This window comes from Mandrillus leucophaeus, unplaced genomic scaffold, assembly GCF_000951045.1.
Source record: "Mandrillus leucophaeus isolate KB7577 unplaced genomic scaffold, Mleu.le_1.0 Scaffold412, whole genome shotgun sequence".
Lineage (NCBI taxonomy): Eukaryota > Metazoa > Chordata > Mammalia > Primates > Cercopithecidae > Mandrillus > Mandrillus leucophaeus.
In genome coordinates this window covers 43067-70036 of record NW_012104388.1, presented here as the reverse complement: position 1 = coordinate 70036, position 26970 = coordinate 43067, and the positions used below count along the sequence as shown (strand labels likewise).

General features: G+C 38.3%; 1 protein-coding gene and 1 pseudogene across 1 annotated transcript in view; one reads left to right on the top strand and one right to left on the bottom strand.

The window, feature by feature from the left end:
• The window catches only part of DOCK3 (dedicator of cytokinesis 3), a 494638-nt gene extending 482614 nt beyond the window's left edge, over positions 1–12024 (bottom strand). The window contains exons 1-2 of the mRNA XM_011992509.1: positions 11989–12024; positions 11459–11514 (exon numbers count right to left, since the gene is read on the bottom strand). Of these exons, the coding sequence (XP_011847899.1) occupies positions 11459–11514; positions 11989–12024 (92 nt within the window). The remainder of the gene's footprint in view (positions 1–11458; positions 11515–11988) is intronic.
• Positions 12025–12155: 131 nt separating this feature from the next.
• Positions 12156–21367, top strand: LOC105548481 (annotated as a pseudogene).
• The last annotated feature ends 5603 nt before the right edge of the window (positions 21368–26970 follow it).

Here is a 26970-nt window from a genome sequence, read left to right as displayed (position 1 = left end):
GAGATTTCAACATTTCCAACTGAGGTACACGGCTCATCTCACTGGTTAAACAGTGGGTGCATCCCACAGAGGGTGAGCTGAAGCAGGGTAGCGTGTCGCCTCACTCAGGAAGAGCAAGAGGTCAGGGAATTCCCTCTCCTAGCCAAAGGTAGCCATGAGGGACTGTGCCTTGAGGAACAGTGCACTCCGGCCCAGATACTACACTTTTCCCACGGTCCTTGCAATCCACATACCAGAAGATTCCCTCGGGTACCTATGCCACCAGGGACCTGTGTTTCAAGCACAAAACTAGGTGGCCATTTGAGCAGACACTGAGCTAGCTGCAGCATATTTTTTTCATACTCCAGTGGCGCCTGGAACGCCAGCAAGACAGAACCGTTCACTACTCTGGAAAGGGGGCTGAAGCCAGAGAACCGAGGGTCCACCTCAGTGGATCTCACCCCCATGGAGCCAAGGAAGCTAAGATCCACTGTCTTGAAATTCTTGCTGCCAGCACACCAGTCTGAAGTTGACCTGGGACACTTGAGCTTGGTGTGAGGAGGGGCATCTACCATCACTGAGGCTTGAGCATGTGGTTTTCCCCTCACAGTGTAAACAAAGTCATCAGGAAGTTCGAACTGGGCGAAGCCCACTGCAGTTCACCAAAGCCACTGTAGCCAGACTGCCTCTCAGGATTCCTCCTCTCTGGGCAGGGCATCTCTAGAAGAAAGGCAGCAGCCCCAGTCAGGGGCTTATAGATCTAACTCCAATCTCTCTGGGACTGAGCACCTGGGGGAAGGGGGAGCTGTGGGTACTGCGTCAGCAGACTTAAATGTTCCAGCCTGTCAGTTCTGAAGAGAGCAGCGAATCTCCCAGCATATTGCTCAAGCTCTGCCAAGGGATGGACTGCCTCCTCAGGTGGGTCCCTGACCCCGTGCCTCCTGACTGGGAGACACCTCCCAACAGGGAGCGACAGACAGCTCATACAGGAGAGCTCCGGCTGGCATATGGTGGGTGCCCCTCTGGGACAAAGTTTCCAGAGGAAGGAATAGGCAGCAATCTTTGCTGTTCTGCAGCCTCCACTGGTGATACCCAGGCAAACAAGGACAGGGTCTGGAGTGGACCTCCTGCAAACTCCAGTACACATGCAGCAGAGGGGCCTAACCATTAGAAGGAAAACTAACAAACAGAAAGGAATAGCACCAACATTAACAAAAAGGAGGTCCACACAGAAACCCCATCCAAAGGTCACCAACATCAAACACCAAAGGTAAATAAATCCACAAAGACGAGGAAAAACCAGAGCAAAAAGGCTGAAAATTCCAAAAATCAGAATGTCTATTCTCCTCCAAAGGATCCCAACTCCTCGCCACCAAGGGAACAAAACTGGATGGAGAATGAGTTTGACAAATTGACAGAAGTAGGCTTCAGAAGGTGGGTAATAACAAACTCCTCCGAGCTAAAGGAGCATGTTCTAACCTAATGCAAAGAAGCTAAGAACCTTGAAAAAAGGTTAGAAGAATTGCTAACCAGAATGACCAGTTTAAAGAAGAACATAAATGACCTCATGGAACTAAAAAACACAGCACAAGAACTTCGTGAAGCATACACATATATCAACAGCCAAACTGATCAAGTGGAAGAAAGGATATCAGAGATTGAAGATCAACTTAATGAAATAAAGTGAGAAGATAAGAGAAAAAAGAATGAAAATAAAAGAACAAAGCCTCCAAGAAATATGGGACTATGTGAAAAGACCAAACCTTCATTTGATTGGTGTACCTGAAAGTGATGGGGAGAATGGAATCAAGTTGGAAAACACTCTTCAGGATATTATCCAGGAGAACTTTTCCCCAACCTAGCAAGACAGGCCAACATTCAAATTCAGAAAATACAGAGACCACCACACACCACAAAGATACTCCTCAAGAAGACTAACCCCAAGACACATAATTATCAGATTTACCAAAGTTGAAATGCAGGAAAAAAAACGTAAGAGCAGTCAGAGAGAAAGATCGGGTTACCCACAAAGGGAAGCCTATCAGACTAACAGCGGATCTCTCTGCAGAAACCATACAAGCCAGAAGAGAGTTGCAGGGGTCGGGGGCAATATTCAACATTCTTAAAGAAAAGAATTTGCAAGCCAGATTTTCACATCCAGCCAAACTAAGCTTCATAAGTGAAAGAGAAATAAAATCTTTTACAGACAAGCAACTGCTGAGAGATTTTTGTCACCACCAGGCCTGCCTTAGAAGAGCTCCTGAAGGAAGCACTAAATATGGAAAGGAAAAACTGGTACCAGTCACTGCAAGAACATAACAAATTGCAAAGACCATCGACGATATGAAGAAACTGCATCAAGTAACAGGCAAAATAACCAGCTAGCATCATAATGACAGGATCAAATTCACACATAACAACATTCACCTTAAATGTAAATGGGCTAAATGCCCCAATTAAAAGACAGACTGGCAAACTGGACAAAGAGTCAAGATCCATCAGTGTGCTGTATTTAGGAGATCCATCTCAGGTGCAAAGACACAATAGGCTCAAAATAAAGGGATAGAGGAATATTTACTAAGCAAATGGAAAGCAAAAAAAAGCAGGAGTTGCAATCCTAGTCTCTGATAAAACAGACTTTAAACCAACAAAGATCAAAAGAGACAAAGAAGGCCATCACATAATCATAAAGAGATCAATGCAACAAGAAGAGCTAACTATCCTAAATATATATGCACCCAATACAGAAGCACCCAGATTCATAAAGCAAGTTCTTAGAGACCTACAAAGAGACTTAGAATCCCACACAGTAATAGTGGGAGACTTTAACATCCCACTGTCCATAACAGACAGATCAACGAGACAGAAAATTAACAAGGATATTCAGGACTAGAACTCAGCTCTGGACCAAGAGGACCTAACAGACATCTACAGAACTCTCCATCCCAAATCAACAGAATATACATTTCTCTCAGCACCACATCACACTTATTCTGAAATCGACCACATAATTGGAAGTAAAACACTCCACAGCAAATGCAAAAGAACAGAAATCATAACAGTCTCTCAGACCACAGTGCAATCAAATTGGAACTCAGGATTGAGAAACTCACTCACAACCACACAACTACATGGAAACTGAACAACCTGCTCCTGAATGACTACTGGGTAAGTAACGAAATGAAGGCAGAAATAAAGATGTTCTTTGAAACCAGAGAACAAAGGCACAATATACCAGAATATCTGGGACACACTAAAAGCTGTGTGTAGAGGGAAATTTACAGCACTAAATGCCCAGAGAGAAAGCAGGAAAGATCTAAAATCGACACCCTAACATCAAAATTAAAGGAACTACAGAAGCAAGAGCAAACAAATTCAAAAGCTGGCAGAAGACAAGAAATAACTAAGATCAGAGCAGAAATGAAGGAGAAAGAGACACGAAAACCCCTTCAAAAAATCAATGGATCCAGAAACTGGTTTTTTGAAAAGATTAACAAAACAGGTAGACTGCTAGCCAGACTAATAAAGAAGAAAAGAGAGAAGAATCAAGCAGACACAATAAAGAGTGATAAAGGGGGTATCACCACTGATCACACAGAAATACAAACTACCATCAGAGAATACTATGAACACCTCTATGCAAATAAACTAGACAATCTAGAAGAAACTAATAAATTCCTGGACACATACACCCTTACAACACTAAACCAGGAAGAAGTCAAATCCCTGAATAGACCAATAACAAGTTCTGAAATGGAGGCAGTAATTAATAGCCTACCAACCAATAAAAGCCCAGGACCAGACAGATTCTCAGCCAAATTCTATCAGGAATACAAAGAGGAGCTGGTGCCTTTCCTTCTAAAACCATTCCAAAAAACTGAAAAAGAGTGACTCCTCCCTAACTCATTTTATGAGGCCAGCATCATCCTGATACCAAAACCTGGCAGAGACACACAAAAAAAAGAAAACTTCAGGCCAATATACCTGATAAACTTCGATGTGAAAATCCTCAATAAAATACTGGCAAACCAAATCCAGCAGCACATCAAAAAGCTTATTGATCATGATCAAGTCGGCTTCATCCCTGGGATGCAAGCTTGGTTCAACATACACAAATCAATAAACGTAATTCATCCCATAAACAGAACCAATGATAAAAACCACATGATTATCTCAATAGAGGCAGAAAAGGTGTCCAATAAAATTCTACACCCCTTCATGCTAAAAACACTCAATAAACTATATTGATTGAAAGTATCTCAAAATAATAAGAGCTATTTATGAGCCCACGGTCAATGTCATACTGAACGGGCAAAAGCTGAAAGCATTCCTCTTGAAAACTGGCACAAGACAAGGATGCCCTCTCTCACCACTCCTACTCAACATAGTATTGGAAGTTCTGGCCAGGGCAATCAAGCAAGAGAAACAAATAAAGGATATTCTGATAGAAAGAGAGGAAGTCAAATTGTCTCTGTTTGCAGATTACATGACGGTGTATTTAGAAAACCCCATTGTGTCAGTCCAAAATCTCCTTAACCTGATAAGCAACTTCAGCAAACTCTCAGGACACATAATCAATGTGTAAAAATCACAAGTATTCCTATACACCAATAATAGACAAACAGACAAATCATGAGTGAACTCCCATTCAGAATTGCTAAAAGAGAATAGAATACCTAGGAATACAACTTACAAGGGATGTGAAGGACCTCTTCAAGAAGAACTACAAACCACTGCTCAAGGAGATCAGACAGGACACAAACAAATGGAAAAACATTCCATGCTCATGGATAGGAAGAATCAACATCATGAAAATGGCCATACTGCCCTAAGTAATTTATAGATTCAATGCTATCCCCATCAAGCTACCACTGACTGTCTTCACAGTTTAGGAAAAAAGTACTTTAAATTTAATATGGAACCAAAAAAGAGCCCGTATAGCAAGCTGGAGACATTACATTACCTGACTTCAAACTGTGCTACAAGTCTACATTAACCAAAACAGCAAGGTACTAGTACAAAAACAGATACATAGACCAATGGAACAGAACAGAGGCCTCAGAATTAACACCACATGTCTACGATCATCTGATCTTTGACAAACCTGACTAAAACAAGCAATGGGGAAAGGATTCCCTACTTAATAAATGGTGTTGGGAAGACTGGCTAGCCATATGCAGAAAACTGAAGCTGGATCCCTTCCTTACAGAACCTTATACAAATATTCACTCAAGATGGATTAAAGACTTAAACCTAAGACCTAAAACCATAAAAACCCTAGAAGAAAACCTAGGCAATACCATTCAGGTCAGAGGCATGGGCAAAGACTTCATGACTAAAACACCAAAAGCAATGGCAACAAAAGCCAAAACTGACAAATGGCATCTAATTAAACTGAAAAGCTTCTGCACAGCAAAAGAAACTACCATCAGAGTGAACAGGCAACCTACAGAATGGGAGAAAATGTTTGCAATCTCTCCATCTGACAAAGGGCTAATATCCAGAATCTACAAAGATTAAACAAATTTACAAGAAGCCCATCAAAAAGTGGGCAAAGTATATGAACAGAGACTTCGCAAAAGAAGACATTTATTGGCCAATAAACATATGAAAAAAAGCTCATCATCACTGATTATTAGAGAAATGCAAATAAAAACCACAATGAGATACCGTTTCATGCCAGTTAGAATGGTGATCATTAAAAAGTCAGGAAACAACAGGTGCTGGAGAAGATGTGGAGAAATAGGAACACTTTTACATTGTTTGTGGGAGTGTAAATTAGTTCAACCATTGTGGAAGACAGTGCGGCGATTCCTCAAGGATCTAGAACCAGAAATATAATTTGAACCAGCAATCCCTTGGGTATATACCCAAGAGATTATAAACCATTCTACTATAGAGACAAATGCACACGTATGTTTATTGCAGCACTGCTCACAACAGCAAAAACTTGGAACCAACTAACCAACCCAAATGCCCATCAATGATAGACCTGATAAAGAAAATGTGGCACATACACACCATGGAATACTATGCAGCCATAAAAAAGGGATGAGTTCATGTCCTTTGCAGGGACATGGATGAAGCTGGAAGCCGTAATTCTCAGCAAACTAACATAGGAACAGAAGACCAAACACCACATGTTCTCAATCAAAAGTGAGAGTTAAACAATGAGAACACATGGACATGAAGAGGAAAACATCACACACTGGGGCCTGTCAGGCGGTGGGGAGATAGGGGAGGGATAGCATTAGGAGAAATACCTAATGTAGATGATGGGTTGATGGTGCAAACCACCATGGCACATGTATACCTATGTAACAAACCTGTGCATTCTGCACATGTATCCCAGAACTTAAAGTATAACCAAAAAAAATTAAAAAAAAAAAATCTTTGTATCCCCTTACCTCCCTGAGCATGCACATGGGCACACAGTTTATGATGGCCTGCATACTGCCATTGCAATGCTCAGGCCTGAACAAATATAATTTCCTTAAAAAAAAAAGAAAAAAGAATAGCTAATGAAAGCTGGGCTTAATACCTAGGTGATGGGCTGATCTGTGCAGCAAACCACCATGGTACACATTTACCTATGTCACAAACCTGCACATTCTGGAACCCTATACCCTGGAAGTTAAAATAAAAGTTGAAGGAAAAAATAGTTTTTCAAACTTTAAAAAAAAAAAAAGGAAAAATAAAGGTAACTAAGCATTTCATATGGATGTTGAAATAAAAACTAAGATTACTTTTTTATGTGATTCATTTCTGATGTTTTTTGTTTGAAGCTTTTATCCCAACTGATAAAAAAAAATTAAAATTTCCTTTAATAGAAGAAGTGGTAGAAACTAGACCTTTAACATTACTGGAGGAATACTTTGAAAATAAATCACTTAGCAGTCAGAATAACAATTTGGAATTGTGACCAAATAGTCAAAAACAGCTGGGAGACCTAGAATTCAACAGAACATTGTTTTAACACTTAAGAGTTGTGTGACCTAACAGAAGGGAAGAATATATAAGAATAAAGCTTAATTAACCAACTATGTAAACAGAACCAATCATTATTCATAGTTCCCTTAAAAGTAGTATTTGCTAAACTTAAAAGATTTGCATGCTGTAAAAAAAAATCAAAAACAAAAACCTGACAACTTTAATTCCCACAACAAATGTTTTATTGTTTATGACACAATTTACATATTTTATATTGTGCATCTACTAACAAGTTTTTGTAGTTATATTCTTAATACTGCTCTTTTAACTCTTAGACTAAAATTGTTTATATACTATCTTTACAGTATTCAAATATTCTGTATATGTGTATATATTTGCCCTTGCCTGTGAATTGTGTACTTTTGTATGCTTTCTTGTTGCTGTGTAGCATCATTTTGTTTCAACTCAAAGAACTCCTTTTAGCATTTTTTTATAAGGCAGGTCTAGTGGTGATGAACTCCTTCAGCTTTTGTTTATCTGGGAAAGCCTTTCTCTCTACTTCATTTCTGAAGGACAGTTTTGCTGGGTACTGGTTGACAGTTTTTTTGTTTCCTTCAGCATTTTAAATATATCATCCTGCTCCCTTCTGGTCTATAAGGTTTTGGCTGAGAAATCTGCTAACAGCAGATTTATGGAAGTTCTCTTATATAAGACAAGTCCTTTTCATCTTGCTACTTTCAAAATTCTCTTTGACGTTTGGCAATTTGACCACAAAGCGTCTCAGCATGGATTCCTCTTAAAGGGTTGTTTGGACTTCAAGGATCAATGTTCATTTCCCTCCCCAGATCTGGGAAGTTTTCAGCCACTGTAAGTTTCCTGCTCATTTCTCTTCCTGCTCTCCCTCTTCCTCTCTCTCTTGCCCTCCTTCTGATAATCCCATATTGAGCATATTGGTTTGCTTGATGGTGTCCTTTTAGTTTCTTAGGATTTCTTCACTCTTTCTCCTTTTTGATTCTCTGAATGAATCATTTCAAATGACCTATCTTCAAGTTGACTCGCTCCTCTATTTGATCAAGAATGCTGTTGAAGTTCTCTATAGAATTTTTGTATTATTTATTGTATTCTTCAGCTCCAGAATTTCTGTTTGGTTCTTTGCTTTCTTATGGTTTCTATCTCTTTGTTGGTATTCTCATGATTTTCACTTTTCATTTTCCTCATTTAATTTAGTTGTCTATCTGTGTTCTCTTGTAACTCATTTAGTTAAGTAATCTTTAAGACTATTATTTTGAGTTGTCTTGTAGGCAATTTATAGAACTCCTTTTCTTTAGGATCTGTTATTGAATATTTATTTTGTTCCTTTGATTGTGTCATGTATTCCTGATTCTTCATCTTCCTTGCAGCTTTGCTCTGGGGCCTGTACATTTGAAGAAACAACCACTCCTCCCAGTCTTTACGGACTGACTTCAATAGACAAAGACCCTCAACCAATCAGCTCAACCAGATTCTGGGAACCTCTCAAATCTATTCTATGAATGTACGCACTTCATTCCACCATCCATCCTGAGAGTCTCAGGGTTGTGTGCCTTCTCCCAATCTCACAAAGAAATGATGGCCCCAGTAAGAGGCCCATCTCTTTTCCCTAGGGCAGTACTCTAAAATTCCAGGATGCATGCTTCATTCTTCTCATTCCCTTCTGAAGCAGATGATTCACAGATATGCACCTTCTCCCAACCCTGCAGAGCTCTACTGGCCACAGTTGCCTGCCCTCCACTTTTCTCTAGAGTGAGGCACTGAAATGATGGGCTACTGCTCCCACTCCTCTCCCTCCCTCCTACAGAAATGTGAGGGTTGTGCACTTTTTCCAATCTTGCAGAGACAAGCAAGCTGCAGTGAGCCTCTCACTCCCTTTCTTTGTTCTTAGCTTCCCCCGCAAGTTTAAATTATGCTGGCTACTCCAGCACTCTGGATAAGGTGGGATAGAAAGAGGTCATTCAAGCAGCACCCACAAATGCTAGAGATGTTTGTTGTACAGTCCACTTGTTCTTTGCCCCACTGGAGGAGTCACAGTCTGGGACAAATTCTCTCTTAACCAGCTGGGAGAAGGGACTGACAAAGCTAAGAGTGAAATTGCTCTTCTTAGCCATTTCAAAGTGTCTACTCTCTGTTTTGTGCTCCTCTGGAGTACTGCAACTTCTTCACTGGATACTGGACCTCTTATAAAGGTATTTTTCTTGGTATACCATTGTTAAATCTGTGTTTCTGTAGGGGGATGAGAGCTGAAACTTCTTATTCTGCCAAATTGCTGATGTCATGAAAGACTACTACTTTCTGGTTGGGTTCTATTCAACTACAATATAGTAAAATGAAAAATTCTCTGGAGAAAAAGGCCAAAGTAAACATGAATCTCTCCTTGTGCACATCCCTTCCATCAAAGATCACAGCCCCTCAAGATTGGTCTTGCCCAACCAATTGTTCTCCAGTGCCTGTAGACAATTGTTTTTTAATATTTTCTCCAGATTTTAGAATTTTTATTCTGGACCACCAACTTATTGGACATTTGGATATGGAAGTAAATTCTAAATAGCTTTCTAAGATTTACATCCCACTTCCAGCAAATATGGCTTCTCTGTGTGTAATTTTATGTATAGCCACAACACTTCTACTTTCCTGAAGCAAACTGAATCCAGGTGGGGATTCTTCTGCTAGCAAAGTGTTCCCCAATGTCCTTTGTAACTATTATAAATGGGACATATGACTCATGAACTTAGGGTAAGTTCCTTATCATCAGAAAGTGTATTATTTTGCTGGTATTTTCTAAGGCACTCTATTTCAGAATCCCTAGATACTATCTATATCTCCTTTTCTCATCTTGGTCCCTCATAGCTTCTGCCCACTTTCAGCTCTGATCAGCCTCATTACTGATAAATCAAGGATATTATTTCTGAATTTTGTGGTAAGCCATTCACATTCAGAAAATGTTTTTAAGCACTTTCCAAAATATACGCTTTGCTAATCCCAAGTCGAAATACTCTCTTTTCCTTTTCTCACACTTCTATCCAGGCTCGATACTTCTGATAGTCCTTACTTATAAACTTGAGATGGCAGATTATTTGCCGCAAAGGTTCATAAACATGAGATGTATAAGTTGTTTTTCTTTTTTATGTCCTTATGGCTTTACATGTTTTGTAAAAGGAGAAGGAGAAGAATAAGAAGTATGCTAGTTGTGGATTCATATCAGAATCTTCCAAGTTATATTCTTACTATTTCCCCAACACAAATTTTATATTGGAAGGCATACAAGACAATTAATAATAACTATCATCTCCAAATCTATTCTTCTAAGTACTAATCATGAGGCTAAAATCCACAAGCTGTGTTTTGCAGTCTCCATTGCCAGCTGGGAGCATTAGAAAGATACTGGGGAAAAGACGGTAAAGAAGTGTGTTTCCTGCTGTTCCTGTAAACAAGTTCTTTCAGTGAAAATTGGTTCCAGCCTCCAGTTGCTTTTGGCATTCCCCAAAACAGCCTCATCACCACCTTCTTTACACATACCAACAGTAGCTATTTGATAGTTCCTCCTCAAATTTCTGAGCTCCAGTGTCTCTAGATCTAATTTCTGAGTTCCTGGGTTTCGGTATCCCCAACCCACTATCTTTTGTATCCCCACCATTAATGTGTAGGCCACTTTATGCAGTTATAATCTATGGGTTACATCAGGATTTCCTCTTTTGTTCTTTCACTCTTCAAACGTGTGTAAATAATTTCCCACATTAAATTCCACCTCATAAAGTGACTCATGTTTCTATTTTCCTGAATGAACCCTAACTGACCAGAAGGTTACTCTGATGCTTACTCACCCTCCAGTCAAGAACAGTATTTCTACTTTAGGAAGCTACCTTGGTTACAAATTATATAGTACCTACATTTTATGTTTTAAAATAATAAATTTTGAAAAATAAAATCAAAACTATAATACTTACTATTTTTAAAAACAGAACACAATAAAGAATTTTTTGAAAACTCATTCATATTCCCAACATGCAAAAACAAGTGGTAACACTTTGATATATTTATTTCTTGTCTCTTTTTAGGGAGATTGCTTTGTTTTTAAAATTTGTGATAAACCGTTTTTATATTGTCTTCTTATGGTTAAGGTATACCTTTAAACTTTTTCAATTTCAACTTGCAAACAAAAAATTTTAAAAGTCTCTTTCACTTTGTAAAAACAAAATGACATATTTTTCTTTAACTCCTACCCTATGAATGACTATGCTCAAAATAGTACTTAATTTTTTAAAACATACTGCATGCCTAATTTATTTTATAAAATTCACAGCTAACGTCACTTCTTTCGTATACAAGAAAACAGATTAAAGTTGTCTGTATCTTAAGAAAACATTATTCCCTCAGAATTACATGATAAAGCATGTACATTTTTGCCAGGAAAATATGTCAATGGTATATTTTATACTATGAACCAAAAAGAAAAACAATCCTCCTCTATAGCCTATAAAAATTGTAAATAAATTTAGTAAGGCCAATTACTCACCCCCTATTACTGACAATTGCCTTTTTCAAGTGAATGTAATTTGCAGGAAAGATCCCCTGTAAAAGAGAAAATATTTCCCATTAGAAAAAATAAACTGTGATTAACATTCATATATACAAAAATAGCAATCAGATCTCAGCACAGAAACATAGTAGATCTCCTGCTACAGCAACCACTTTGCACATTAAGTATGCAGAGCTGTACAAAGTATATTAGATAGGAATTTCATGGCCATATGCAATCAAAATCGATCCTCAGGAGACAACCATGATCTTTAGCACTGCAAAAATAAAACTTTAAATTTTAATTTTAAAAGAGTTATAGATTAGAGATGGTCCATCAATTCACTCTCCAGATATAGTATTATGTACAAAACTTGTCACATATCTCCAAAACTAGTATCATCATCTAACCAACAACTTACAGATTATCTAGCTCTGAGCTGGAAAAACAATCATCAGATTCTAGCTAACATTAATGTTCACAGGAGTGAATCAACTCAAGAACTTCTAAAATATGTCTTCTTTTACTCTTTCCAAAACTGTTTCTACTTTGTTATTTACCATAATTTGATTCCAATCCCTAAAGAATAAGTAGCGTATTTAAAAAAAAAAAAAAAAAAAAAAAAAAACACGTCAGTTTTCCAATCAATGTTTCACCCCATCTCCTGATGTATAAAATGCTCTTCAAATAAAACATGAATGGCTTACAGGTTTGGTGGCTCATGCTTGTAATCCCAGTGCTTTAGGAGGCTGAGGTGGGAGGACTGCTAAAGGTCAGGAGTCCATGACAACTCTGGGCAACATAGGGAGACCCTGTCTCTACAAACAATTAAAAAGTTAGCCAGGTGTGACGGTGCACACCTGTACTCCTAGCTACTTGGGAGGCTGAGGTACACACCTGTAGTCCTAGCTACTTGGGAGGATGGCTTGAGCCCAGAAGTTGGGGCTATAGTGAGCTATCATAGCACCACTGTACTCCAGCCTATGTGACAGAGCAAGAACCTGTCTTAAACACACACACACACACACACACACACACATCCTAAATATTTTTTATACTCTGTGGCCCACACTACCACCAATAATCATCCCAATGAAGGCTATAAGCAATTAGACTACAGTAATAAATTCTGTGTGTTGGCTCATAATAAAAGAGCATATGCTAACGTAAAATCCTAATATGGGAGAATAGAGGGACTTAAAAAAGGATTTAAAATGCAACCGCATGTAACCATAGCTAAATGATGACTATTGTTTATCTGCTTTTAAAAAAAAGGAATTGATAGTAAAAAGCTTTAAAATATACATGCTCAGCATACACTTCTGAGAAGATGAAAGAAACATACATTTCAGTATTCCTCCAAATAAACACCTAGTGCATACCTAAAAACTCTGGAATATATATACATACATAACCAAAATAAAAATATTCTGAAAGGTAGAGAGAAGAAGGCAGACCAACTAGGGATTGTGGGAGACACAAAAAAACATAGTGGTGAATTCCCTAGTTTATCTTTTTGCATATATATCAGGCTATTTGAAAGTGAAGAAGCTGGAAACCTGGAAGCATCAACAGGCACAGACAGAAAGAAACTCCAACAAAAACTTGCTCTCTCTAGCCAAAGAACCAGGAAAAGGTCATCCTATTAAGACAGAAAACTTTTAAACAATAACCACTATACTGCTGTCAAACAGCACCCCTTTCTGCCCCCAACTCCAAAAAACTGTGACCTAATCCCCACCCACACAAGCAAGGTCAATTGGAGATACTATACTTTCACCATCATCAGGCAGTAACGAAGCACTCAGACCCACACTGGGGTAGCATAAGATGTGGCTGGCTGTTTGGGGACCCGAAAACCTTCTCCAGTAGCTAGTAACAAGCTCCCACCACACAGTGGCAGTGGAGATTGCCTGGATTATCTGGACTTACACCCCTAACCAGCATTAACAGGACTCCCTCCATCAGCCTTCTCTGGTGGTATCAGAACTGCCCCACGGGACAGTTGGACTGAAAAAGTACATGAAGAAATAATGGTATACTAGTGAGGATGTGACGCAACCTCATTCATTGCTGATAGGAATACAAAATGGTATGGTCACTTTAAAGGACACTCTGGCAGTTTCATACAAAACTAAACATAGCCTTACCATATGATCCAGTAATTACACTCCTAAGTATTTACTCAAATGAGTTGAAAATTTGATGTCCATACAAAAAAACTGCATACAAAAGCTTATAGCATTTTTCTTCATAAATGCCAAGACTTGGAAGCAACTATGATGTCCTTCAACAGGTGAATGGATAAGCAAACTGTAGCACATCCATACAATGAATATGATTCAGCAATAAAAAGAAATGAGCTATAAAGCCACAAAAACATAGGGAAAACATTAACTGCATATTGCTAAGTGAAAGAAATCAATCTGAAAGGCTACATACTGTATGACTCCACCTATATGATATTCTAGAAAAAGCAAAACCATAGAGACAGTAAAAAAAACAGTTGTTGCCAAGGTTCCTAGGGGAAGTGGGAAAGGAGGAACAGGTGGCACACAAGGGCATTGTTAGGGCAGTGAAACTATTCTGCATGGTACTGTAACGACAGCTACATAACACTATGCATTTGGTAAAACCCTTAGGACTGTACAACACAAAGAGTAAACCCTAATGTAAATAATAATATTAATAGTGTATCAATACTGGTTTATCCATTATAACAAATGTTCCACACTAATGCAGGATGTTAATAATAGGAAAACTGAAGTGGGGGGTGGAGACGAAAAGCCTGTACTTTCTGCACAATATTTCTGGAAACCTAAAACTCTTTAAAAAATAAAGTCTAATTTGAAATGTAAAATTTTAAAAATGACACAAAACTTCCAAATTTGGAAAAAGACATAAAGGTACACATTCAAGAAGTTGAATGAATCTCAAGCAGGAAGAAAACCAAGGAAATACACAACAAGTTACAACATAGTCATTTTGGAATACTATGGGCAAAGAAAAAATTGACAAGAGAGAAACAACACTTTACCTATAGTGAAAAAAATTACATTAATTAATTTTTCATCGAAACCATAAAAGATAGCAGCACCAGTCACAATAGCCAAAAGCTGCTGACAACCCAAATGTCCATCAACTGATAAATAAATGAGCTGTTCATATTATTGAATGGTATATATCCAGCCGGGCATGGTGGCTCACGCCTGTAATCTCAGCACTTTGGGAGGCCAATGCGGGCAGATCACCTGAGGTCAGGAGTTTGAGACCAGCTTTGCCAGCATGGCAAAATCCTGTCTTTACTAAAAATACAAAAATTAGCTGGGCATGGTGGCGGGTGCCTGTAATCCTAGCTACTCAGGAGGCTGAGACAGGAGAATCGCTTGAACTCAGGAGGTGAAGGTTGCAGTAAGGTGAGATGGCGCCACTGCACTCCAGCCTGGGAGACAGAGCGAGACTCCATCTCAAAAATAAAAAAAAAAAGAATGGTGTATACTTGCAGTGAAACATTATTCAGTCATAAAAAGGAATGTACATGAATAAACTCAGAAAACAATATGCTGAATGAAAGAAGACAGATGCAAAAGACACCTATTACATAATTTCATGTACACGAAATATTCAGAATAGGCAAATACACAGAGACAGAAAGAAGTCAAATGGTTGTCAGGAGCAGGAGGATGAAAAAACGTGACTGCTTAAGGGGCTTGGAAGTTTCTGTTTGTGGAAATGAAAACATTTTGGAGCATAATAACGGTGATGTTTGTAAAACATTATGAATGTACTAAACGTCACTCATGGTAAATGTTACATGTATTTTACATTCTAGATTTTTGAAAAATGCGTATAAAATATTTAAAATACAAATTCCTATAATTTTCACTGCAAATATAGAAGACAGAAGGAAGTGGCACATTTGTCAAATGCTGAAAGGAAAGCATTGTCAATCTAGAATCTTATACCTACCAAAAATACATTTCAGGCATGGAAGAGAAATCAAAACATTTTCAGATGAAGGAAAATGAAAATAATTTGTCACCAACAGAAATACCCTAAAAATAAAGGTGAAAGAAAATTCTCTAAGCAGAAAGAAAATGATAAAACAAAAAACCATGGAACTACACTAAGAAGAAAAAAATGTAAGCAAATCCATGGGTAAATATAATAGACTTTCATTTTTCTCTTGAATTTTCTTAATTAGATTTGATGGTTGAAGCAAAAACTATAGTACTAACTTATATGATTCTTAGTTTATGTAGAAAAATAACTGATACAATTATATTATCAAAGAGGTAAAGTGATATAAAAGAAGATAACGTTTCTATAATTTACTCCATTGGAAAAAATGACAACAACAGCTGACTATAAGTTCTGCATATATGATATAAGCCTAGGGGTAACTACTAAAAGAGCTCTACAAAGGGATACATTCAAAAACACTATATATCTAGACATGTGTACATGTGAAAATGGAATTCTTTTCAAAATTTCAATTAAACCACAAGAAGGCAGGACAAAGAAAAGAGAAAAATAAAAAATTATTTTATAGAGAAAACGGGAACAGAACATAACAAAATAAAATGGCAGACTTAAATCCTAATACATCAATAATTACACTAAATGTAAATTATATAAATGCACTCAAAGACAGAGACAGGCAGAGTATACAGGTAGATATGACCAACCTATATGGAGTCCACAAAATAACTCATTCTAAATACAGTGATACAAGCTAGCTGAGTGTAAAAGGACAGCAGGATATGTTATACAAAAATTAATCCAAAAAAAGCAGTAGTTAATATCAGATAAAGTGGACTCCAAAGCAAAAAAGAAAAAATTACAAAACACAAAAAGATACCTTATTTAATGACACAGGATTAACCACCAAGACATAGCAATTATCAATGTGTATGCACCAAACAAAAGCTACAAAATATATGAAGTAACACTGACAGGAATAAAAATAGGTAAACCCACAATTACAGAGAGGTATAGAACTAGACAGAAAATCAGCAATGATAAAGAAAAACTCAACAACACTAACAACCAACAGGATCTAGCAACAGTCATTGAATAGCCACCTAACAAAAGCAAAATATACTTTCACTTCAAGTGTGTACACCAAGGACATACACCAAGAGGACATACACCAAGAAAGATCATATCTTGGGGGAAAAAAAACATAAGATTAAAAGAAATGAAATCGTACATGGAATATTTTCTCCAACCACAATGCATTGAAACTAAAAATTGGTAACAAAAAAAATTTCTAAACGTTTAGAAACAAAACAATATACTCTAAGTAATCCATGCAAAAAGAAATTCTCAAGGCAAATAAAAAATTATACCAAACTGAATGAAAATGACAATACAATATAACAGAATTTATGGAACACACATAAAGCAGTGCTGAAAGGAAATTTTATGACAGCTAAATACACATATTATTAAAGAAGAAAAGTTTCAAATCAATAATCTAAGCTCCCACCTCAAGAAATTAGAAAAAATAGAGAAATATAAAACTGAAGCAAGTAGAAAGAAGGAATACAATGTAGAAATCAATAAAATTGAAAACAGAAAAGAAACAGAGAAAATCAATGAAATATAAAGCTGGTACTGGACAATATATATATAATCAATTGATTTCCAGTCAGGCAAAGAAGAAAATAGAGAAGATGCAAATTATCAGTATCAGGAAAGAAACAGGGTATCATTACAGATCCCACAGATATCAAAATGTTTATTTTAAAAATACTATAAAAATCTCCACACACATCAATGTGACAACTTACAGGAAATAGGCCAATTCCTTGAAAAACACCAACTACCACAACTCACTCAATCTAAAATAGATAATTTGAACGTCCTATATACTATTAAGAAATTTTAATTTATATTTTGAAAACTCCTAAAAACTCTGCAGCCCCAGATGGCTTCACTGCTAAATTCTACCAAATGACTGCAGAAGAATTAGCTCTAATTCTACCAAATCTCTACCATAGAATAACAGAAGAGGGCCAGGCACAGTGGCTCACACCTGTAATCCCAGAACTTTCAGAGGCAGAGGCAGGAAGATGGCTTGAGCCCAGGAGTTTGAGATCAGCCTGGGCATTTTGTAGAAACCCCATCTCTATTAAAAAGTTTAAAAATTATTCAGGTGCAGTGGCATGTGCCTGTAATCCCAGTTACTTGGGAGGCTAAGGTGGATCACTTAAGACCAGGAGTTCAAGGCTGCAGTGACCTATGATCACACCACCGCATGCCAGCCTGGGTGACAGAGTGAGACCCTGTCTCTAAGAAAATTTTAAAAAGAATAAAAGAAAACAATATTCTTCAATACATTTTTAAAAGCTGGTACAACCCTGATACCCAAATTGAACAAAGACAATATAAAAAATCACAGACTAATATTCCTCATGAATATACGTATAAATATGCCTAATCAATTATTACTACATATAATTCAGTAATATGTAAGAGTTAGGCATTGTGAGGCTTATTCTAAGGATGCAATTCATCTTCAATATTCAGAAAAATCAATGTAATCTACCACATTAATAGTTTAAAGAAAACAATCATATAATCATATCAATTAATGCAGAAAACAAATATGGCAAAATTCAACACATATTCATGATAAAAATAAAATTCTTGGAAACACCAAAACAGAAAATTTCCTCAACCTGATAGAAAGCACCTACAAAAAAAGCTACAGCTGGCTGGGAGCGGTGGCTCATGCCTGTAATCCCAGCACACTGGGAGGTCAAGGTGGGCAGATCACTTGAGGCCAGGAGTTCAAGACCTGTCTGGCCAACATGGTGAAACCCCATCTCTACTAAAAATACAAAAATTCACCAGGCATACTGTAGTCCCAGCTATTCGAGAGGCTGATGTGGAAGGACTGCTTGAACTCAGGAGGCGGAGGTTGCACTAAGCTGACATCATGGCACTGCACTCCAGCCTCAGAGACAGAGCAAGACTCCGTCTCAAAAAAAAAAAAAAAAAAAAAAAAACCTATAGTTAACATTAATTAGTGGTGAAAGAATGTATATATTTTCCTCCCAAGATCAGAAACAAGGTAAGGTCCACTTTCAACACTCATATCAATATACTGCTGGGAACTCTATCCAGTGCCATAAGGTAAAAATGTAAAAAGTAAATAAAAAGCATACAAGATTAGAAACAAAAAAAATTAAAATGCCGCCTAGAACAAGAGAATTCTGAAAGGTTGCAGATACAAATAAACATACACAAATCAATTATATTGCTATATGCTAGCAATAAATTCTGAAACTAAAAACACAGCACCATTTACACTCACTCAAAAAGAGTGATTCAGTTAGATATAAATCTAACAAAACAGACACACAACTTGTACGTGGAAAACTAAAAAACACAGATAAAGATATCAAATATCATACTATGCTTATGGAAGACTCAATAAAAGGATGTAAATTCTCCCAAATTGGTAAATATGTTTAATATGATTCCCATAAAAATGACTTATATGGAAAGGCAGAGAGACTAGAAGAGCTAAAAATAATTTTGAAAAAGAATAAAGTGAAAATAACAGTCTACTTGATTTTGAGATTTATTATATAACTAATCAACACTGTGCAGTATTGGCAAAGGAATTTACATATAGATCAGTGAAACAGAGAACCTATAAACAGACCCATACAAACACATGCCACTAATCTTCTATAAAGATGCAATAGCAATTTAATGGGAGAAAATAACCCTTTCAACAAATGATACCAAAGCAAACGGACATCCATAAACAAAACTATAACCCTCAACCTAAGTTTAAAACATTCTATAAAAATTAACTTAAGATGGATCACATCTTAATTGTAAAACTGTAAAACTTTTAGAAATATAACACAGAATAAAAATTTCAACTTCTAGGGTTAGCCAAAAATCCACAGACTTGACACCAAATGGACAATCCATGAAAGGAAAAATTAACAGATAGGAATTCATCAAAATTAAAAACTATTTCTCTGTTCAAAAAAAGAAAACTGTCAAGAGCATAAAAGGACAGGTTACAGACTGGAAGAAAATATTTTCAAACCACACATCTGACACAGACTAGTATCTAGAATATGTAAAGAACTCTTGCCCCTTTCTACGCAGTCAAACTGAGCCAGCATCTGGGCCCATCATCAGGCCACACCTTCCTCAGTCACGCCCTCTGCATCCTGATCACTGACGACAACTAAATGAGCTAGCTTCAGCAGGACCCAAACATTCTGCATACCAAAAAAAAAAAAAAAAAAATGCGCTTCCTGAGGAAGTGGGTGGAGAACATGGAGGCTAAAGTATTATCTGTTATTTGCAAAGTTGAATCAGAAGAAAATACCAAGGAAAAAAACAGAGTAGGAAAGTAAAGGAAAACAAAAAGATAGATGAACCATTAAGTCAGGAAAGTGATCTAGAAATCAACAATGAAGATGTGATTGAACCAGACACTGACGCCTCTCAAGAAATGGGAAATGAAACTGTAAAGATAACTAAGAAAATGAAGATCAGGCAAATGGTAAGAAAGCGGCTGCGGCCAGGTGCAGTGACTCACGCCTGTAATCCCAGCACTCTGGGAGCCTGAGGCAAGCAGATCACAAGGTGAGGAGTTTGAGACCAGCCTTACCAACATGGTGAAACCCCATCTCTACTATACAAAAATTAGCCAGGCGTGGTGGTGCACACATGTAATCCCAGCTCCTCAGGAGGCTGAGGCAGAAGAATCGCTTGAACCCAGGAGGCGGAGGTTGCAGTGAGCTGAGATCATGCCACTGCACTCCAGCCTGGCAACAGAGCAAGACTCCATATCAAAAAAGATAAGAGAGGGGAGGAGAGGGGAGGAGAGGGGAGGAGAGGGGAGGAGAGGGGAGGAGAGGGGAGGCGAGGGGAGGGGAGGCAAGGCGAGGCGAGGCAAGGCGAGGCGAGGCGAGAGGAGAGGAAGTGAGGCTGCCATTGAAGCCCTAGATAATGGTGCACTACAGAAAGCCACTGTCTTGTTCACAGATGCCATCAAGCTGAATCGTCACTTGACCATTCTGTATGTCAAGAGAGTCAGTGTCTTTATCACATTACAGAAGCCAAACATTGCCATTCGAGACTGACAGAACAAATGAAATAAATTCTGATAAGGCTCAGCCTTACAAGCGGTGAGGAAAGCACACAAATTTCTGGGCCATTGGAAAGCAGCAGCTATAATCTTGCCCCTGACTATAAACTAGATTGTGATAAAGATGCTAGTGCAATGCTGAAAGAAGTTCAACTGAGGGCCAAGAAAATTGCAGAACATTAGAGAAAGGTTGAATAGAAGTATCAAGAGCAAGAAATCAAAGAAAGAATAAAAAGGGTTAAAGAAGGTTCCATAAGATCATGAGAGAGCTCAGAGGCAGAAGAAGCCAGATGACATTCAGGAGCTCAGTATGGCTCTTTTCAAGGTGGCTTTCCCAGGGGAATGCCTGGTAATTTTCCTGGAGCAATGTCTGGAATGGCAGAAATGCCTGGATGCAATGAAATTCTTAGTGATCTAGAGCAGCGGTGTTCAATCTTTTGGCTTCCCTGGACCACACTCAAAGAAGAATTGTCTTGGGCCACACATAAAATACAGTAACACTAACAAGAGCTGATGGGCTTTAAAAAAAAAATCGCAAAAAATCTCATAATGTTTTAAGAAAGTTGACAAATTTGTGTTGGGCCACATTCAAAGCTGTTCTGGGCTACATATGGCCCATGGGCTTGACAAGCTTGATCTAGAGGTTCTTGCAGCCATGCAGGAAACAGAAGTTATGGTGGTCCTTCCAGGATGTGGCCCAGAACACAGCAAATATGTCAAAACACCAGAGCAACCAAAAAGTTATGAATCTCATCAGTAAATTGTCAGCGAATTAAGTGAAGCAAAATGCCCTTTGGACAAGTAAAACTCCCTAGGTGAAGGAAAAGCAAACTAGATCACCTAATAAATGTTACAATAATACAAACAAGTGTACCTCTGATCAAGACAACTAGAAGGCTTTGAAGATCATCTCTATCCCTCTTTCCCAAATGCAGCTGAATATTTTACTATGGTTTGCCATTAGGATATTCATTCAAATCATGTGTTCCTGCTAGAAATTACAAACTATAATAAAATACTAAATATTTATACTGAATAAAATACTAAATATTTTAAACCTTAAAACATTTAAAACAAAAGGATGTGTTAGTTCATATATTTTTCTTTAATAATCATTTTGTATTTTTCCCTTAAATCATTAGGCAAGGAAGATACTTAAGTATGGAAGATTTATTGCTCTGGTTTTAGTGAAATACAGGTTTACAAGTGGGGGACAAATAAAACTAATTTAAGTAGATAAAGTTTGAGTTGAATATATGATTAGTGAGGAATTTTGATTTCTCTTTTAAAATGATTTTTTAACATGAATAATTCTGATAAAACTATTAATATTACCAGTATTTCAACAGAACCTGAGGAGAGACTGGAAGTACTTGGTATAGCAGCAGTAATCTTATTATGTTTTACATAGCATGCACCCTCGTGCCAGTTACATTTAAACCTTACATAATGGTAAAGAATTTTCTTTAATGCTCCAGTAGAGCTGGCTTATTCAGCTCTGTTCTTGTTCAATATATCAAGAAAATGTTTCATATTATTTCAACAGCGAACAGGCAAAGACTCTCAAAACACAACAGCTTTTTTTTTTAATTCAAAAACTTAAAGAGGAAGAGACGATTGCAACTTCATTCTATGAGGCAAGCACTGCTCTGATACCAAAATCAGACAGGGACACAACAAACAAGAAAACTATAGGCCAATAATCCTGATCAACATAAATGCAAAAATCTTGTACAAAATATTAAATACTCAAATTCAACAACATATCAAAAACATAATTCATCATGATCAAGTGGGATTCATCCCAGGGAATCAAGAATGGTTAAACATATGAAAATCAAAAAACATGATACATCGCGTCAACAAAATCAGAGACAAAATCCGTATCATTTCAATGGGTGCTGAAAACGCATTGATAAAGTTCAAAATCCCTTCATGATAAAACCTCTAAACAAACTGAGTACAGAAGGAATTTACCTGAACACAACAATGGCCACACATAACAAACCCATAGCTAATATCATACTGAACGAACAGGGAAAAATTGAAAGTCTTTCCAAAGAGATCTCAAACAAGACAAGGATAAGACTTCCACCACTTTTATTTAACATAGTACTGCAAGTCCTGGCCAGAACAAACAGGCAAGAGAAAGAAGTGAAACGGCACTCAAATTGGAATTTTAAAAATCCAATTATCCTTGTTTGCAGACAACATAATTTTTTTTTTATTTTACTTTAACTTCTGGGATACATGTGCAGAACGTGCAGGTTTGTTACATAGGTACACATGTGCCATGTTGGTTTGCTGCACATATCAACTCATCATCTAGGTTTTAAGCCCCACATGCATTAGGTATTTGTCTTAATGCTCTCCCACCCTTTCCCCACAACTCTGGTGTGTGATGTTCCCCTCTCTGTGTCCATGTGTTCTCATTGTTCAACTCCCACTTAAGAGTGAGAACGTGTGGTGTTTGGTTTTCTGTTTCTATGTTAGTTTGCTGAGAATGATGGCTTCCAGCTTCATTCATGTGCCTGCAAGCACATGAACTCATTCTTTTCTATGGCCACAATAACCTTATATTTAGAGAAACCTAAAGACACCACCACAAAAAAGCTCAGAACTGAAAAACGTACTTAGTGATGTTGCAGCATACAACCTCAACATACAAAAATCAGTAGCATTTACACATACTACCAGTGAAAAATCAAAAAGGCTATCTGATTTACAATCGCTACCAAAAATAAAATAAAATACTTAGGAATAAATTTAACCAAGTAAGTGGAAGATCTCTACAAGTAAAACTACAAAACACTCATGAAAGAAACTGAAGAGGACACAAAATAAATGGAAAGATATGCCAGGTTCATGGATTAGAAGAATTAATATTGTTAAAATGCCTATACTTTTTTCGTTTTTTAAATTTATTTCTAAGATATAGGGTCCCATTTCATCACCAGGCTGGAGTGCAGTGGAACAATTAGCTCATTGCAGCCTTGAACTCCTAGGCTCAAGGGATCCTCCTGCTTCAGCCTCCCAGGTAGTTGGGACTACAAATGCATCCACCATGCCCAGCTAATTTTTTCTTTTATTTTTTGCAGACATAAGGTTTTGCCATCTTGCTTAGGCAGGTCTCAAACTTCTGGGCTCAAGTGACCCTCCCACCTCAGCCTCCCAAAGTGCTGAGATTACAGGTGTAACCTATCACATCCAGCAAAATAAACTTCCCAAAGCAATCTATACATTTAATGCAATTCCTATCAAAATACCAATGACAGGAGGAAAAGATGGAGCAAGATGCTGAAATAGAAAGCTCCACTGATCACCCCACTGAGAGGACAATTTAACAAAAAACAAAACAAAAGAAAAAAAAAACACCTTCATAAAAACCAAAACTCAGGCAAGTACTTACAGCATCCAATTTTAACTTTACGTTACTGAAAGAGAAAATGAAGAGGTAGAAAAAACAGTTTTGAATCACAGACACCACACTTCCCCCAACCCATAGCAGCTACTGCATGGTGCAGAGAACAATTCTGTATGCTGGGGGAGAAAGAGTGCGTAGAAATTGGGAGACATTGAACTCAAAGCTGTTCCATTAGAGCAGAAATAAAAACCAGAATAAATTTGGCTGATGTGTGCCCATGAAGAAAGCATTTAAACCAGCCCTAGGCAGAGGAGAATAGCTGATCTCAGTGATTGGAACTTGAGTTCCTGAAAGTCTCACCACCTCAGGCTAAAGACTCTGGGGCTCTAAATAAACTTGAAAGGCAGGCTAGGCCACAAGGACTGTAACTCCTAGGTGAGTCCCAGTGGCAAACCAGACCCAGAGCCAGTGGATTAGGAAACACACAATCTAATGAGAGAACAGCTAGGGTAGCTAAGAAAGTGCTGGCATCACCTCTCCCTTAACCCCCCAGGCTGCACAGCTTGCAGCTCCAACAGACCCCTTCCTTTTGTGTGAGGAGAGGAGAGGAAAGAGTGAAGAAGACTTTGTCTGGCATCCTGGATACCAGCTCAGTCACAGCAGTATAAGGCACTGCTCAGAGTCGTGAGGTCATGAGGTCCCCTTTCCAGGCCCTACCTCCTAGACGACACTTCTAAACATGCCCTGGGCCAAAAGAGAACCCGCTGCCTTGAAGGGAAGGGCAAAATCCTAGCAAAATTCATCATCTGCTACCTAAAGAGCCGTTGGGGGCCTGAATAACCAGGAGTGATACCCAGGTACTACATCAAGGGCCTTGGGTGAGAATCTGAAACTTGCTGGCTTCGGGCGAAACTCAGCACATTTCCAGCTGTGTTGGCTACCAGGCAAGCCTTCTGCTTGAGAAAAGTGGAGGGGAAAAGTAAAGGGGGCTTTCTCTTACACCTTAGGAACCAACGAGGTCACAGGTAGGTACAGAACAAAGCAGGCTCTTGGGTCCCTGATTCCAGGACTTGGCTCTTGGACAGCATTTTTGGACCTGTCCTGGGCCAGGGAGGAGCCCGCTGCCCTGAAGGGTGAGTCTCAGGCCAGGAAAGAGTCACCACAAGCTGACTGAAGAGCTCTTGGCCTTAAAATATTGGTGGTAGTCTGGCAGCAGGCCCCATGGGCCTGTGATGGCAGGGGTCACAGGATGAGGCTCCTTTGCCTTTGGAAAGGGGAGGAAAGAAGGGGAAGGATGGTGTCTTGTGGTTTTGGCGTCAGCTCAACTATGGTACAAGAGAACACAAGGCAGACTTCTTAGGTTTTTGACTCTAGTCCCTGGCTCCCAGATATCACCTCTAAACCCACCCAGGAACTGGGGAAACTCAGTACCCTGAAGGAAAGGACACAGGCCTGACTGGCTTTGCCACCTGCTCATTCTAGAGCTCCAGGGCCTTGAACAGACATATACAGTAGCTAGGGAGCGGTTACAGTAGGCCTTGGGTGAGACCCAGTGGACCTGGCTTCAGCTCTGACCCAGCACAGTCCTAGTGGTGGTGACCACAGAGGTGCTTGCGTCACTCAAACTCCAGCTTCAGGTGGCTCAAAACAGAGAGAGAGACTGCTTGTTTGGCAGAAAGTAAGAGAAGAGAACAAGAGTCTCTGTCTGATAACACAGAGAATTCTTCCAGATATTGTCCAAGACCATCAAGGTGGTCCCTCTACAAATCTGAAAAAACCACAGCATTAACTAGACTTGGGGTCTCCCCTAAAGCAGACACAGCTTAAATCACAACAGCCAAGTCCCTCTGAATATCTGGAAGGCCTTCCTAAGAAAGACAAGTACAAACAAGCTCAATAAATAACTAACTCAAAGACTACCTTAAATAACTAACTCTTCAATGCCTACCACAGACAAAACTCCACAAGTATCAAGACCATATCGAGGAAAATATGGCCTTACCAAATAAACTAAATAAGGCACCCAGAACCAAATCCAGAGAAACAGAGATACATGACCTTTCGGAGAACTCAAAATAGTTGTTTTTAGTAAACTCAAAGAAATTCAAGATAACACACAGAAGAAATCCAGAATTCTATCAGGTAAATTTAGCAAAGAGACTGAAATAATTTAAAACAATCAAGTCAAAATTCTGGAGTTGAAAAATGCAACTGACATACTGAATAATGCACCAGAGTCTGTTGAATCAAGAATGATTCATTGTGCAGAATGAATCAAGCACAAGAAAGAATTAGTGAGTTTTAAGATAGGCTATTTGAAAATACACAAAGGAGACAAACATTAAAAGAATAAAAAACAACGAAGCAAGATGACAGGATCTAGAAAATAGCCTCAAAAGAGCAAATCTAAGGGTTGGCCTTAAAGAGGAGGTAGAGAAAGAAATAGGGTTTGGAACTTTACTATAAGGAAAAAAAAAAATTAGCCAGGCGTGGTGGCGGGTGCCTGTAGTCCCAGCTTCTCGGGAGGCTGAGGCAGGAGAATGGCGTGAACTCAGGAGGCAGCAGAGCTTGCAGTGAGCGGAGATCGCGCCACTGCACTCCAGCCTGGGCCAGAGAGCGAGACTCCATCTCAAAAAAAAAAACAAAAAAAGAAAAGAAATAATAACAGAGAACCCTCCAAACATAGCGAGAGACATCCATATCCAAGTTTAAGAAGGTTACAGAACACCAAGCAAATTTAACCCACAGAAGACTACCTCAAGACATTTAATAATCAAACTCACAAAGATCAAGGATTTAAAAAAGGATCCTAAAAGCAGCAAGAGAAAAGAAACAAATAACTAACATACAATGGAGCTCCAACATGTCTAACAACAAACTTTTCCATGGAAACCTTACAGGCCAGAAGAGTGGCATAACATATTTAAAGTGCTGAAGAAAAAAACAACAACTTTTACCCTAGAATAACGTATACAGGGAAAATACATTTAAAACATGAAGGAGAAATAAAGGCTT